We start from the raw sequence: 15,165 nt of genomic DNA, 5'->3' as shown, positions 1-15,165 counted from the left end.
CACACACATATATACATACACACACACAAACATACATACACATATACACACACATATATACATACACATATACACACACATATATACACACACACATATATACATACACACACACAAACATACATACATATACACACACACATATACAGACACACACATATACAGACACACACATATACAGACACACACATATATACATACACACACACAAACATACATACACATATACACACACATATACAGACACACATATATACATACACACACACAAACATACATACATATACACACACACACACATATACAGACACACACATATATACATACACACACACAAACATACATACACATATACACACACATATACAGACACACATATATACATACACACACACAAACATACATACATATACACACACACACACATATACAGACACACACATATATACATACACACACACAAACATACATACACATATACACACACACATATACAGACACACATATACACACACATATATACATACACACACACATATATACATACACACACACAAACATACATACACATATACACACACATATATACATACACATATACACACACACACATATATACATACACACACACAAACATACATATACACACACATATATACATACATACACACAAAAACATACATACATATACACATATACAGACACACACATATATACATACACATATACATACACATATACACACACATATATACATACACATATACACACACATATATACATACACACACACACACAAACATACATACACATATACACACACATATATACATACACATATACACACACATATATACACACACACATATATACATACACACACATATTGAATATTATCACAAATCCTTGTCATTGTAAATCCCTATCTCTGTATCCAGCACTACGGAATTTTGCGGCGCTATACAAATAAATGATAATAATAATTCTGTTCACCCGAATTTGGCTGTCCATGCTTTCCTGGCCTAGCAGACTCTGATCCATCTGATGATTTAATTTCCAAAAGGTAGGAATCTTTTGCCTCTCTATCAAATACTGAGGCTGTGTATATGGAACCCGTCTGGAAATCTATGTGGAAAAATGCATGATCTCCAGTACGATCCTCCAGAATGGAATAAGTAATCTGCAAAACAAAAACATTGTTGTTAAGAAAAAATGGAATTGGCTCTTTTAGAGATATTTGTGTACCTATGACAGGAAGGAGACTAAAAGGACAGCAAAAAAAAAAAAAAATAGCATACTAGGTGAGTGTGGAAAATTATTTGAATGTATTAACACCTTATTTGCTGCAGTTGTTTTTCAATAGACAAACTCTACCTACCACTTGGCCTAGCTGGAGCAGCCAACCAGAACTAATTACTGTATTAGACAAAGCTAGTCACTATTAAAGAAATCAGAGTGTTCCAGTATTTGTTTGTTTGTCTGCCTGTTTCTAAGCCACTACAGACAGCCTCTTATCAAATGCTTTTTAATTTGCTTTTCACAACAGGAGACTGCTAGTTCATGTAGGACATATAGATAACACTGTGCTCACTCCCAGGGAGTCAGTACAACACAGCAATAATTGGCTAAAATGCAAGTCAATAGATAATAAATAAAAAGTCATGGGATCAGGGGGCTGTCAGAAGATGCTTAGATACAAGTTAATCCCAGAGGTTAAAATTATAATATAACCATGTTGGTTTTGCAAAACTGGGGAATGGGTAATATAGAGATTATCTATCTTTTTAAACAATAAAAATGTTGGTGTAGACTGTCCTTTTAAATAATAGCAGAGGGAGAAGCTGTCCTTACACACAGCAAGATATCCCTCATAGAAAGTAATGAAGTTTGCTGGAAAGGGAAACTTTGCTAGGGAGAGTGAAGTTAGCAAGGCACAGGGGGTAAAATAAAATCCTGCAGCCAATACAAATCAGGTTACTATGCTTTCTGTAAATAGTACCTTACAATCAACTCTATTTTCATATGCAGGTGTTTTTCTAATAGGGAAATAAGAGTTTTGCGTTGACACAATCTCGCCACCTTTTAGTTTACATGGAGAAACAACGAGATTTGCAGGGGGAAAATGTTTACAGAATATGATATACCTGAAGGAGAACTTTCATCTACACCCATAGGACGCCCCATTCAGCCCACTAACAGAGGCGTGAAAGCTAATTTTACAATAATGAAAACAAAAGGCTTTTCATTTAGTATTATAAATATTATAAACATTTTTTTAAATAGTTTCTTTCTTTACGATTGCTACTGCGCACCTTAAATTTAACAATTCACGTTTTTAATGCATATATACAGGTATATATATATATATATATATATATATATATTATCATTTAATTTATTTGTTTAATATGATTTGTAGAGAGAGGTGAATGTGTTTATATTCTAATTCAAATGTTAGAATGAATGTTATCGTAGAACTTCGATTTACATAATCGAATGTTGATAAGAACGAATATTTTTAGAAATTCTATAGTGCTATTTCCATGTACAAATACTATTGAGAAGTTCAATAGTTCATGTGGTAGGGAATTTAGTAAATTGATACATAATAGATACAAATACATCAATTTGAATGTTTCTATTTTGAATATTGCAGAATTTGAATATTATATTTAAAGAAAGCATTAGAAATACTATAACCAATATATACATTCAAATTTTTTTAATTCAAATATTGCATAATTCAAATTAAATTATTAGAAAAATTCAAATTGAATATTACATTTAAAGAAAGCATTAGAAAAACTATTACATTAAACGAATGTTAGAATGTTGTACAAACATTCAAAATTCGAAACGAATGAACTAATGTGTTAAAATTTGCTTCATTTTTCGATGTTGCAAACCATTCGCCCATCCTTAATGATTTATAAATTATGATTTTTTACTGTAATGTATGCATCGTCTTCACATACTAAAGCTGGGATCAATCCTTGTCTTCAAGATAAAAAATGCCTTTAAAGAATTAGGATAGGGGCTTGATAGTACTGGCAAGATATCTTTTCACAACCCCAAGAGCTTTAGATAATCGGGTCCCCTAGTGAGATAAAGCTAAAGAGTTACCAGATAATCAGCTACAATTAGGCAGAAGAGGAAGTAACTACAACCATAGTTCAAAAGAACAATGAGAAGCACTCCCACCTAAAAATTCTATTGCAGGCAGAAATACGGTGGCATAAAACTAATAATATAATGGTACCACATTATACACAAAGCAAACTAAGCATTAGGCTATGTATAAAATAAAATAACATATATAACAAGTACAGAATGTGCAAGACAGTATGTGCTTAACTAAGGGCTAATTGTTTTAGGTCCTAAAATAAAAAAAACTGCTGTTGGAAGCCATTACGCTCATTGTCAGTTTCTGATGACGCATTTTCCACCATTACCAGCAGCTGAGGGAAAAATGACACGTCCCATATAAAATAATAGAAGCTGAAAAGCATATAATTATACCCGGTTTCCATTGAATGCGCAAACAGATAAAACACTGTTGGAAGCTGACGATAAAGTCTGAAACATTACCGGATGCTCAACTAAGTGTAAAAGAGGAAAGATAAGCTTTTGAGGCCTAGTTCCCTTTGAGATATGAAAGTTGGCAAAGAAAATATGTGTTTCACTTAATTAATGTATTGTTATACGTAATATTTATTGCTTGCCCAGGTATAGGACTAGTTGGAGTTATGTTCCTATTTAAATATCAATATGTATTTACAAATACAAATATAATCAAGCACATATCCCCATAACTCCAACTAGGCCCATGACTAGGGCAGCAATAAATATTATATCAATAAATTGAAATTTTTAATAAAACAAAAAAAATGTTTTTCCTTAAATATTTTTTTTTAAATAAATTCAATGTCTCTTTGTTTTGTGACCTACACAACTCCCCTTGTCTTTCTTTCTAGAGGTAATCACAGATAGTTTAACTTTTATAGTATAAGGCCGGGTAACAAACTTGTTATTATGCGATTTTTTAGAAATCCCACATTGGATGGAAGTGTAAACATAGCATTAACTTACACATACACGAAAAGACTGCACAAAATATTTAAATGGAAACCAGGTGCTAAAATGTAAAGTACTTTTAGATGTCGACAACTTCGGTAGCTTACGTCTCCATTTTTAAGACTCAATGTAAACGAGTCCTAACAGAGGTACCTCACAGAGGTACCAGGTATATTGTTAACAGAAAAACACTTGTTTACCATATTTCTGGTATGCCTATTAATGTGTAACCTTAAAGAAACATTCTAACTAAAACTATAATGGGTCAACTTAGCCCCAGATAGTATACGTACAGCACTGTAATATAGTTTAAATAAATAAATTTAAAAACACCCATAAACTTAGCCTTTTTAACCTCTTTGTGCTAACATCGGAACATTATTAATAAAAAAAGAAATTATGCGGTCATCAATGCGATTGTGTAATGTAAAGGCTGAGATCGTATCAAGGGGGACTACCTAAGCAGCTAGGCAGACCCCCAGGCCGATTCTTAGTATATGAATCCACAGCACCAAGATCTGTTAAACTTTTATAAAAAGTTTATTCACATAGATGCACACACAAGCGACGTTTCGGGAGTCATTCCCTTAATCATGCTTATACTGGACATGTGTGCACTGATCATTTATAGGGTAATTAGTTTAATATAGCGCCATCTGGCTGCCTTTTTAATCTATTACATATGAATAGGAAAATAGTTTAATTACATATAACAAAACATTTTTATAGATAAAAGACAAGTGTATTTAATATTTCTAAACAATAATCAGCAAACAAACAACAAAACAAACCTATAACGGACTGGAGCTGCATAGGATAAGTGTCATAATTATTGAAATACTGTATAGTCTAATTCCCTATTTAGGCCTTGGGGTACCATTGAATTTAACTTATGGATCCAAAATTATTCTTTTTGTTTTAATAACAATTCCCTGTTACCTCCTCTACGTAACTTTCCTATACCATCAATGACCTGCCATCTGAGTTGACTTATATTGTGTCCAGCCTCTAAGAAATGACTGGACACTGGGGCATTCAAATCCCCACAACGAATATTGGACCTATATTGACTCATCCTATCTCTCACCTTTCTTTTTGTCTCACCTATATAATTTCTCGAGCATGGACACTTTATAAGGTAGATGACATAGGATGAGTCACATGTATATTGGTCATGAATTCCAAATTTTCTCCCAGTTAATGTATGTAAGAATTCTTTAACCTTGATGATTGCACTGCGGCTGGCACATCCTAAACATAGGAAAGTGCCAGTATTTTTGGAGGTGATATAGGTTTGACAGGACACCTTTCTGGAGCCTACATCACTCTTAACTAACATGTCTCTTAAATTAGGAACCCTTCTATAGGCCATCATATGGGGATCTTTAAAGGCCAAATTATCAGGATTGCAATCCCTCAAAATGTTCCAATGTTTATATAAAATCCTTGAGATATCCTTACTATAGGGGTTATATTTAGTGACACATGCTATGCGTTATGACACATTTACTTTATTATTTCTACTATGGGTCTCTTCTTGAACCCTGATTTTCTCATTATTAACCATAGATAGTGGATATCCCCTTTCTCTAAATTTCATGGCCATTTCTGTTAATCTCTGATCAGTTAATTAATCTTCTGTTACAATTCTTTTTACTCGCAGCATCTGGCTGTGGGAAGAGAATTCTTTAACTGATCATGCCGATTCTTAGCTACGTCAAAGGGAGAAGCTACAGGACGCTGTATAATGTAGGAAGTTCCATGCCGTCCTAACAGCGTTAAGACCCAGCGCTGTTGGGACAGCATGGAATGTCCTAAAGGCGTGAAGGGGTTAACTGAAACATTGGAGATGATCTCTGAGCTTCTGATTGGTGTGTTTATATCATGTGCTTTCTTGACTGTCAGTCCTGTGCACAAATTACATGCATCTTAAGGCAAAGTTAAATGAAGTCTGAGTAGGATCTTTGGAAATGTTGTTTTAAAAAGTATTTAATGGATTTTAGAACCCCATAAAAGTGAGAATGTCTATTTCGTTAAATTTAATATTCTTGTTTTGTTTTCTTTAACTACATGTTTTTATACAGATTATAAAATAGTCAATCTACACATTCTACTTCGAGTAGCTATGTTCCATTTAGGACACGTCCAAGGTCACTAGCTATTGCTAGAAATCACATTTATTAATTGGAAATTAATAAATTAATAAACACCACATAAAATAAAATATTTTCACAGTTAATTAACATATTCAAAATTGACAGCAATCATTGTCTAGCAGGAAAACTTATATTACATTAATGTGTAACCACGTCACGCTAATCCTATTATCTAATTAGTATAGACATAAGCTTTTATTCAGAGCTATCTAAACTGTGGCGCACAGACCAAGCCTCCAATTATTTTTGTGTGGCTTTCAGCACCACTGATCAGGGAACAAAAATCAGTAATATTTTAACTTGCTCATTTCTGAGTAGAATATACAGTTACATTTATTATAAGTAGCTAAATTTCATAAACAATGTTTAACTAAAAATGTGATTCTAATCTAATTTTATTTAGATTAATGACTCCCCTTCCATACTAAAAAGCAAATTGGTACCACCCCTTCAACTTAGTATAGTTTTACATGGTAATTACTGTAAAATGCTAGAGGTAGTATGCATCTTGAGTCTCAATCCACATAGATTTTTATACATATTAATTACTATGAAATGCATTGACCATATTTACAAAAAGTTGTGAGCATCAAACACAATGAGATTTTCAAACCACTCAAAAAAAAAACAACCACTTGCATGTTGCTGGCCTTTTACAATATTATTACAATGCAACTTTCAGGTTGATATATTGTGAGGTCCTACCTCTCCATTAAGGCCAAGGTCTTGGTCTGTTGCAGATACTTGTAGGACCAATGTTCCTAACTCTAAGCCTTCAATCACAGCAGCTTCATAAATGGACGACGTGAAGAAGGGCACATTGTCATTAACATCTATAAGGCCAATTAAGCAGATTAATAAGAAAGATCATAATCATTCAAATCTTGATTTCATTAAACATTAACAATCTTTTACTCTTACCTGTGACATTAATATATACAGTCGTAAAAGCCGCTAATGGTATTGGTGCCACATTCTGAGCCCGAATCTTTAAAATAAAGTTCTTGGTTGTTTCATAGTCTAACGGCTCAGCTATAAGGACAGAGGCAGACCCTTCCTCACGGTTCACCGTCAGGTAGAAGCGCACAGGCATATTACTCTCTGGTACCAATCCTTCCTCCAAGGTATATGTCACCCGAGGGTCTCCAAGGAGAGAAATAGCTTTGACTGTCTATATAAGTAGAAAGTAATCTATTATTATATATATAAAGACAGTATTGACCCATCATTCTTTGGTACAGACTGTTCATATGTAGGAACCCTTACTGCCAGCATCTAACTTAAATCCTTTTCCCCATATAGATAGATCAAAATGATTAAATCATTTTTGTGTTTTCTTGCGCTGAAAGGAAGAATCTTTCAAAACGACCACCAAAATGCAATGCATTGTGCTTGCTGGGAATAGCTAGGAATAGCTAGCAGTAAGGGAATGACTATTTCATAATTCTGATGAGATCTCCTTATAAAAAGATGCATGTGTAGAATTAATGTTTTATTTTCCTTAAAGAAATATAAATGTTCCTACAAAAAATAAGCATCATAGACATTTGACAAGTAAGTGCTAAAAAGCACAAGCTCTTACCTGTCAAAATGTTCTCTTCAAAACGTTTGAAAATATTAAAGGAACTACTGCCTTTAACCTTTTCCCCACCTTAAAAAGGTAGCCCTATTTAGAATGCTAGAAGACACACTCCCAGCCAATCAAGAGCTGTTGTGACCATATTTTAGATCTGAGGCAGTTGCAGAATTTTATGCTGAACAAAGCTGGTGATTGGACACTACACACATATGCTGCCCATTACTGATCCAGAGCTGAATTTAACAATGCAGGCATTAAACACATGCATCACCACAAGCAACAGTGCAATAATAAAATACTCTTTAACCATTAGAGCATTGTATTGTTGTTCCTTTATAACCCTTTAAGTGACTTTTACATACTTGACATGAAACATATGCAGACCAAACGTGAGTATGGGAGAGGTATGGAATAATTCTCCTCACCAATTTAAAACTCTACCAGCTACCACCAGTTATATGACTACATTATTGCACCCGCATGTGTGTATTGCATTCTTATGGTGTGCTGCTTCCCCCATTTGTAATATGTGTTCAATTAGTGTAGAAATTAGATTAACAGCTTTTTATTAAATATTTTATACATTCCCATATCCAGCACAATGACGATTTATCAACAGTGTGTCTATATAATGACTGCGAAAATCACTGAGTAAATAAATTGTACATTTACAAGTAAATTACACATCATACCACGACTGGTGTATCTCTCAAAGTATTTTCTGGAATGACCATTTCGTATATTTCTTTTTCCCACACAGGAGGCTGGTTTTGTGCATCCGTGACCCGCACAGCTATTTCCACCCTTGTGCTCCGATTCCCTCCATCTGTTGCAATTATGTCTTGTATTATTAATGACTTCTGAAGGGGAAAAAAGAAAACAAATGTTAATTTCATGCTAATTGATAGAACAACATTTCCCAGAAATTATTTACGTAATAATACCCTCTGGAAAAAAAATGGCAACAATTCATGGAATTTTTTATAAAGTCTAAACAATCTAAGCACTAAAGAGACTGTCTATTTAGATATAAACAATTAAAGGACACAGACAATGCATTTGTACAAAAATCACTGTTAAAGCAAAGAAAAATATGTATTATAATGTGTTCCTCTAACCCCAGTCCAATGACAACAACAATGTAGTATATTTCATTTAGTCCAAAGGGTATCATGGACTATAAATCTCTAATCCACTGTCTACAGTTACTTAATCAGTATCTTCTCAAAAACTATCACAGGTTCCAAGTAAAAGCTTATTAGCATATTCTCCAGGGATCTGTTGCCATTGTAAATATGTTTAATAGTAGGAAGCACATCTTCAAAAACAAGTGCATGTAAGGTTAAAACAAGGTCAACATTTTCCATCTGACGTAAACAGACATCATAAAGGACCCAGGTATCAGGTAAGTATGCTTTGGCATTCAGGAACCTGGAGAGCATTTGCAGGTACAAGGGAATATTAAAGTGGCCCAGTGCACATATGATATGAACAAAGGTTATTCTCTGCTCTAGTGGGTGCTTCTAATGGCAAATGATGAGAGGGAGACTCCAGACAAGAAATATAAAATTGCTTTCTAAAAAATATATTTAAGAACAATTACAGATTATAGAATCTACAAATGTAATCAGTAAAAACACGCTACGCGTTTCTCAGCGCTAACCACGCTGTTTCCTCAGGCAGGTAATACCTGCAAGATGGCGTCCCTTGAATTCCGATTGGCTGATAGAGTCCTATCAGCCAATCGCAATTAAGGTAGGAAAAATCCTATTGGCTGATGCAATCAGCCAATAGGATTGAAGTTCAATCCGATTGGCTGATCCAATGAGCCAATAGGATTGAGCTCGCATTCTATTGGATTCAATCAGCCAATCAGATTTTCCCTACCTTATCCTATCAGCCAATCGGAATTCGAGGGACGCCATCTTGGATGACGTCATTTAAAGGAACCTTCATTCGGACTTAGGACGTCGGAAGAAGAGGATGGATTTGCGCCGGAGGTCTTCAAGATGGAGCCGCTCGTCATCGATGAAGCTAGAAGATGCCGCTTGGATGAAGATGGTTGCCGGTCCGGATCTCCTCTTCTGCCCGGATAGGATGAAGACTTTGGAGCCTCTTCTGGACTTCTTCTTGCCGCTTAATAGAAGACTTCAGCCGGATGATGGATCTCCAGCCCCCGCTTGGGCTTGGATGAAGATTTCGGAGCCTGGACGGATCGCTGATACCCGGTGTGGTGAAGATAAGGTAGGAAGATCTTCAGGGGCTTAGTTTTAGGTTTATTTAAGGGGGGTTTGGGTTAGATTAGGGGTATGTGGGTGGTGGGTTTTAATGTTGGGGGGGGGGTATTGTGTTTATTTTTACAGGCAAAAGAGCTGAATTCTTTTGGGCATGCCCCGCAAAAGGCCCTTTTAAGGGCTGGTAAGGTAAAAGAGCTTTTCTATTTTAATTTTAGAATAGGGTAGGGCATTTTTTTATTTTGGGGGGCTTTGTTATTTTATTAGGGGGCTTAGAGTAGGTGTAATTAGCTTAAAATTGTTGTAATATTTTTATTATGTTTGTAATTAAATTTTTTATTTTTTGTAACTTAGCTTTTTTTATTTTTTTGTACTTTAGTTAGTTTATTTAATTGTATTTATTTGTAGGTATTTAATGTAATTAATTTATTGATAGTGTAGTGTTAGGTTTAATTGTAGGTATTTTATTTAATTAATTTATTGATAGTGTAGTGTTAGGTTTAATTGTAACTTAGGTTAGGATTTATTTTACAGGTAATTTTGTTATTATTTTAACTAGGTAGCTATTAAATAGTTATTAACTATTTAATAGCTATTGTACCTGGTTAAAATAAATACAAAGTTGCCTGTAAAATAAATATTAATCCTAAAATAGCTACAATATAATTATAATTTATATTGTAGCTATATTAGGGTTTATTTTACAGGTAAGTATTTAGCTTTAAATAGGAATAATTTATTTAATAAGAGTTAATTTATTTCGTTAGATTTAAATTATATTTAACTTAGGGGGGTGTTAGGGTTAGACTTAGCTTTAGGGGTTAATACATTTATTAGAGTAGCGGTGAGGTCCGGTCGGCAGATTAGGGGTTAATACTTGAAGTTAGGTGTCAGCGATGTTCGGGAGGGCAGATTAGGGGTTAATACTATTTATTATAGGGTTATTGAGGCAGGAGTGAGGCGGATTAGGGGTTAATAACTTTATTATAGTAGCGGTGAGGTCCGGTCGGCAGATTAGGGGTTAATAATTGTAGGTAAGGTAGCAGCGACGTTGGGGGCGGCAGATTAGGGGTTAATAAATATAATATAGGGGTCGGCGGTGTTAGGGGCAGCAGATTAGGGGTACTTAGGGATAACGTAGGTGGCGGCGGTGTGCGGTCGGCAGATTAGGGGTTAAAAAAAATATTAGAGTGGCGGCGATGTGGGGGCGCCTCGGTTTAGGGGTACATAGGTAGTTTATGGGTGTTAGTGTACTTTAGAGCACAGTAGTTAAGAGCTTTATGAACCGGCATTAGCCCAGAAAGCTCTTAACTCCTGACTTTTTTCTGCGGCTGGAGTTTTGTCGTTAGATTTCTAACGCTCACTTAAGCCAAGACTCTAAATACCAGCGTTAGAAAGATCCCATTGAAAAGATAGGATACCCAAATGGCGTAGGGGGATCTGCGGTATTGAAAAGTCGTGGCTGCAAAGTGAGCGTTAGACCCTTTCCTGACTGACTCTAAATACCAGCGGTAGCCCAAAACCAGCGTTAGGAGCCTCTAACGCTGGTTTTGACGGCTAACGCCAAACTCTAAATCTAGCCGTTAGTATCTCTTGTTCAAAAAGAATACGCACATATCCTACACTAGTGGGAGCTAGTTGTTGATTGGTGCTGCACACATTTGTCTCTTTTGATTGGCTAACTAGATACCTTCAGCTAGCTGCTAGTAGTGCAACGATGTTCCTTCAGCAAAGGATAAAAAGAGAATGAAGCAAATTTGATAATAGAAGTAAATTGGAAACTTGTTTAAAATTGTATGTTCTATCCAAATCATGAAAGAAAATTTGGGGGTTTCTTGTCCATTTAAGCATTTTTTTATTTTGCTGTCTATATGAATAAATCCCTTTCCAACATGCCTCAAGAATAATGTGATTTAAGTAGAAGGAAGACTGCTTATTTTTGATTCCCGAATGTGTGACATTACATTTACCTCTGTTATATTGCTTTTTGTTATTTACCAGGCAATTCCTCCTATATGCAGGTAGAAAGAGATGATAATGACTAAAGGTGGAGGATTTGTAAATGATGCAGATAATATAGTTCAGTTTAAAATTTTATTTTTTATTTTTTTGTATTGCTATCTTATTTACTTGACATAGAAAGCAAGAAACTGTCATGAAATATATATACAGCTCTGGAAAAAAATTAAAAGATGACTCCAATTTTCTTAAAGGGAAAGTAAAGTCCAAATTAAACTTTCATGATTCAGATAGGGCATGTGATTTTAAACAACTTTGTAATTTACTTTTATCATCAAATTTGTTATCTTGGTATTCTTAGTTGAAAGCTAAAGCTAGGTAGGCTCATATGCTAATTTCTAAGCCCTTCAATGCTGCCTCTTATCTGAATGCATTTGTCAGTGTTTCACAGCTAGAGGGCGTTAGTTCATGTCAGAGGCATAACTAGAAACCACAGGGTCCAGGTGCAAGAATCTAAGAAGGGACCCCCCCATACCCCCCCCCCAAAAAAAAAAAGAAGGTGAATTTGATATATATCTTTTTTTTTTTTTTTTTTTTAACATTTAACACAGAAAAAGAAAAGTGAATCAGATTACATGTCTGCAAAAGGAGGTAGTGACACAGTCTGTAATCAGTGACCACTGTAGTCAGTGACATGGTCAAGCCCCCCCGTACTGTATATTAGGGTTGCCACTCGTCCCTTAAAATACAGGACACTTATAATGTACAAATGCTGCAGGGTGTGCAGGGAGGAATATGTGGGAATAGTGCTGTCTAGAAACACAATACATGTTCCTCCCTGCACACCATGTAGCATGTGTAACTCATAAGTGTCCAGGAAAACATGGCTGAGGTGGCAACCCTAACTGTATATAGTGTTACTGTATAGTGACACTGTTTACCCCCTGCCCCCCCATGCTGTAGTAACAAGGTCTGTAATTTGCTGGTTCCACAAACATACACACACACATACATACATGCATAAATACACACACAGTCACAAACATACACACACACACACACATACATGCATAAATACACACACAGTCACATACATACATACATACACACATACATACATGCATAAATACACACACAGTCACAAACATACACACACACACACATACATGCATAAATACACACACAGTCACAAACATACACACACACACACATACATGCATAAATACACACACAGTCACATACATACATACATACACACACATACATGCATAAATACACACACAGTCACATACATACATACATACACACACACATAAACACCAATTGGTAAAACAGGACACTAACCCCAGTAGTCAGAGACACTAGTAAAGCATCATGTCCCACTCACATGATATCAGTGCAGGCAGTGGTAGATCAACGTTTTTTATTGGATTTTTTTTTTTTAAGCTGGGCCCCCATTCTCAGGGGCCCAGTTGCGACATCTGCACCCCCTGTAGTTTTGCCCCTGGTTCATGTGTTTCATATAAATAACATTGTGCTCATGCCATTTTAAACAAATTTGCAATTTACTTTTTTTATCACATTTATTTTGTTGTCTTGGCTCAAACTGATTTCTTAACCATTGATGACTGCCTCTCAGTGCAGTTTGACAGTTTTTCACAGTTAGACACTGCTAATTCCAGTGTGTGATATAGCTAATATTGTGCTCAATTCCATGGAGTTATTTAAGAGTCAGCACTAATTGCCTGAAATGCAAGTCTGTCAAAAGATCTGAGAAAATGAGGCTGCCTGCAGATACTTAGATACAAGGTCATCACAGAGGTAAAAAGTATATTTCTATAACAGTGGTGGTTATGCAAAACTGGGGAATGGTAAATAAAGGAATTATCTATCTTTTTAAACAATAACATTTTTGGTGTTTACTATCCCTTTAAGTCAGCATCTCTACATGTATGGCAGCCATTTCATTCCAGTGTCTGTTGAATTCCAACACAGGCACATCTCATTCTACTTAATCAGGTACTGAATAGGTGATCACCTGAACCAAATCTTATTTAAAGGGACATGAAACCCAATTTTTTTCTTTCATGATTTAGAAAGAGCATACAGTTATAAACAACTTTCTAATTTACTTCTATTATCTATTTTGCTTCATTCTCTTGATATTCTTTGCTGAAAAGCATATCTAGATATGCTTAGTAGCTGCTGATTGGTAGCTGCACATAGATGCCGCCTGTGATTGGTTCCCCGTCTGCATCGCTATTTCTTCATTAAAGTATATCTAAAGAATGAAGCAAATTAGGTAATAGAAGTAAATTGGAATGTTGTTTAAAATTATATTCTCTACCCTAATCATGAAAGAAAATGTTTGGGTATAGTGTCCCTTTAATGAGGAAAAGTATAAAAACCACTGCTGTGATCATCACTATCCTTATGCAATAGGACCAGCTTGATGGCAAAAACAGTGTTATTAGTACCTCAAAAGTAAGTGGAATAAAAAATAACTACTGACCATGCCAAAAGAGTTGAGAAGAAAAGTTTTAAGAGAGGAAAAGAAGGGCTCAATTCTGGCTTTACTGGAAGAGGGATGCAGTGAGTGTCAGGTTGCTTCAATCCTTAAAAGGCGGTGGTTCATAAGAACAAGGTCAAGCAGCAGACATTGGTGACAACAAATCTACTGTCAGGTTCTTACCTGCAGTTCCGGAGTTCACTATCACCGCTGCTCTGTGTCTCGGTGAATGCAGAGGGTAAAGTCTTCAGTCTCATTGTGTCTCTCCATAGATTTAAAGGGGCCAAGTCCTAATTACCAAAACTCCCACCTGGAGCCAATAGGGTCAAAGTTCCTATAAAAAGTTACAATTACACCTAACACTACACTATAATTAAATTAATTACCTAAACTAAATACAATTAATTACAATTTAAAATAATTATCTAAAGTACGAACCCCCCCCCACTAAATTACAGAAAATAATAAAATAATTACAAGATTTTTAAACTAATTACACCTACTCTAATCCCCTTAACAAAATAAAAAAAGCCCCCAAAATAAAAAAAGCCCTACCCTACACTAAATTACAAATAGCCCTTAAAAGGGCCTTTTGTGGGGCATTGCCCCAAATTAATCAGCTCTTTTACCTGTAAAAAAAAGTACAAATACCCC

The 15,165-nt window shown here is 35.3% G+C and overlaps 1 protein-coding gene across 1 annotated transcript in view; it reads right to left on the bottom strand.

Moving 5' to 3' along the window:
• LOC128664432 (neural-cadherin-like) overlaps window positions 1-15,165 on the bottom strand; it is a 183,018-nt gene that overhangs the window by 58,177 nt on the left and 109,676 nt on the right. The window contains exons 12-15 of the mRNA XM_053719265.1: window positions 8,502-8,669; window positions 7,152-7,401; window positions 6,936-7,063; window positions 994-1,180 (exon numbers count right to left, since the gene is read on the bottom strand). Of these exons, the coding sequence (XP_053575240.1) occupies window positions 994-1,180; window positions 6,936-7,063; window positions 7,152-7,401; window positions 8,502-8,669 (733 nt within the window). The remainder of the gene's footprint in view (window positions 1-993; window positions 1,181-6,935; window positions 7,064-7,151; window positions 7,402-8,501; window positions 8,670-15,165) is intronic.

This window comes from Bombina bombina, chromosome 1, assembly GCF_027579735.1.
Source record: "Bombina bombina isolate aBomBom1 chromosome 1, aBomBom1.pri, whole genome shotgun sequence".
In the NCBI taxonomy this organism is placed as follows: Eukaryota; Metazoa; Chordata; class Amphibia; order Anura; family Bombinatoridae; genus Bombina; species Bombina bombina.
The sequence above is the reverse complement of the archived record's forward strand: the minus strand, read 5'-3'. Positions and strand labels throughout refer to the sequence as shown.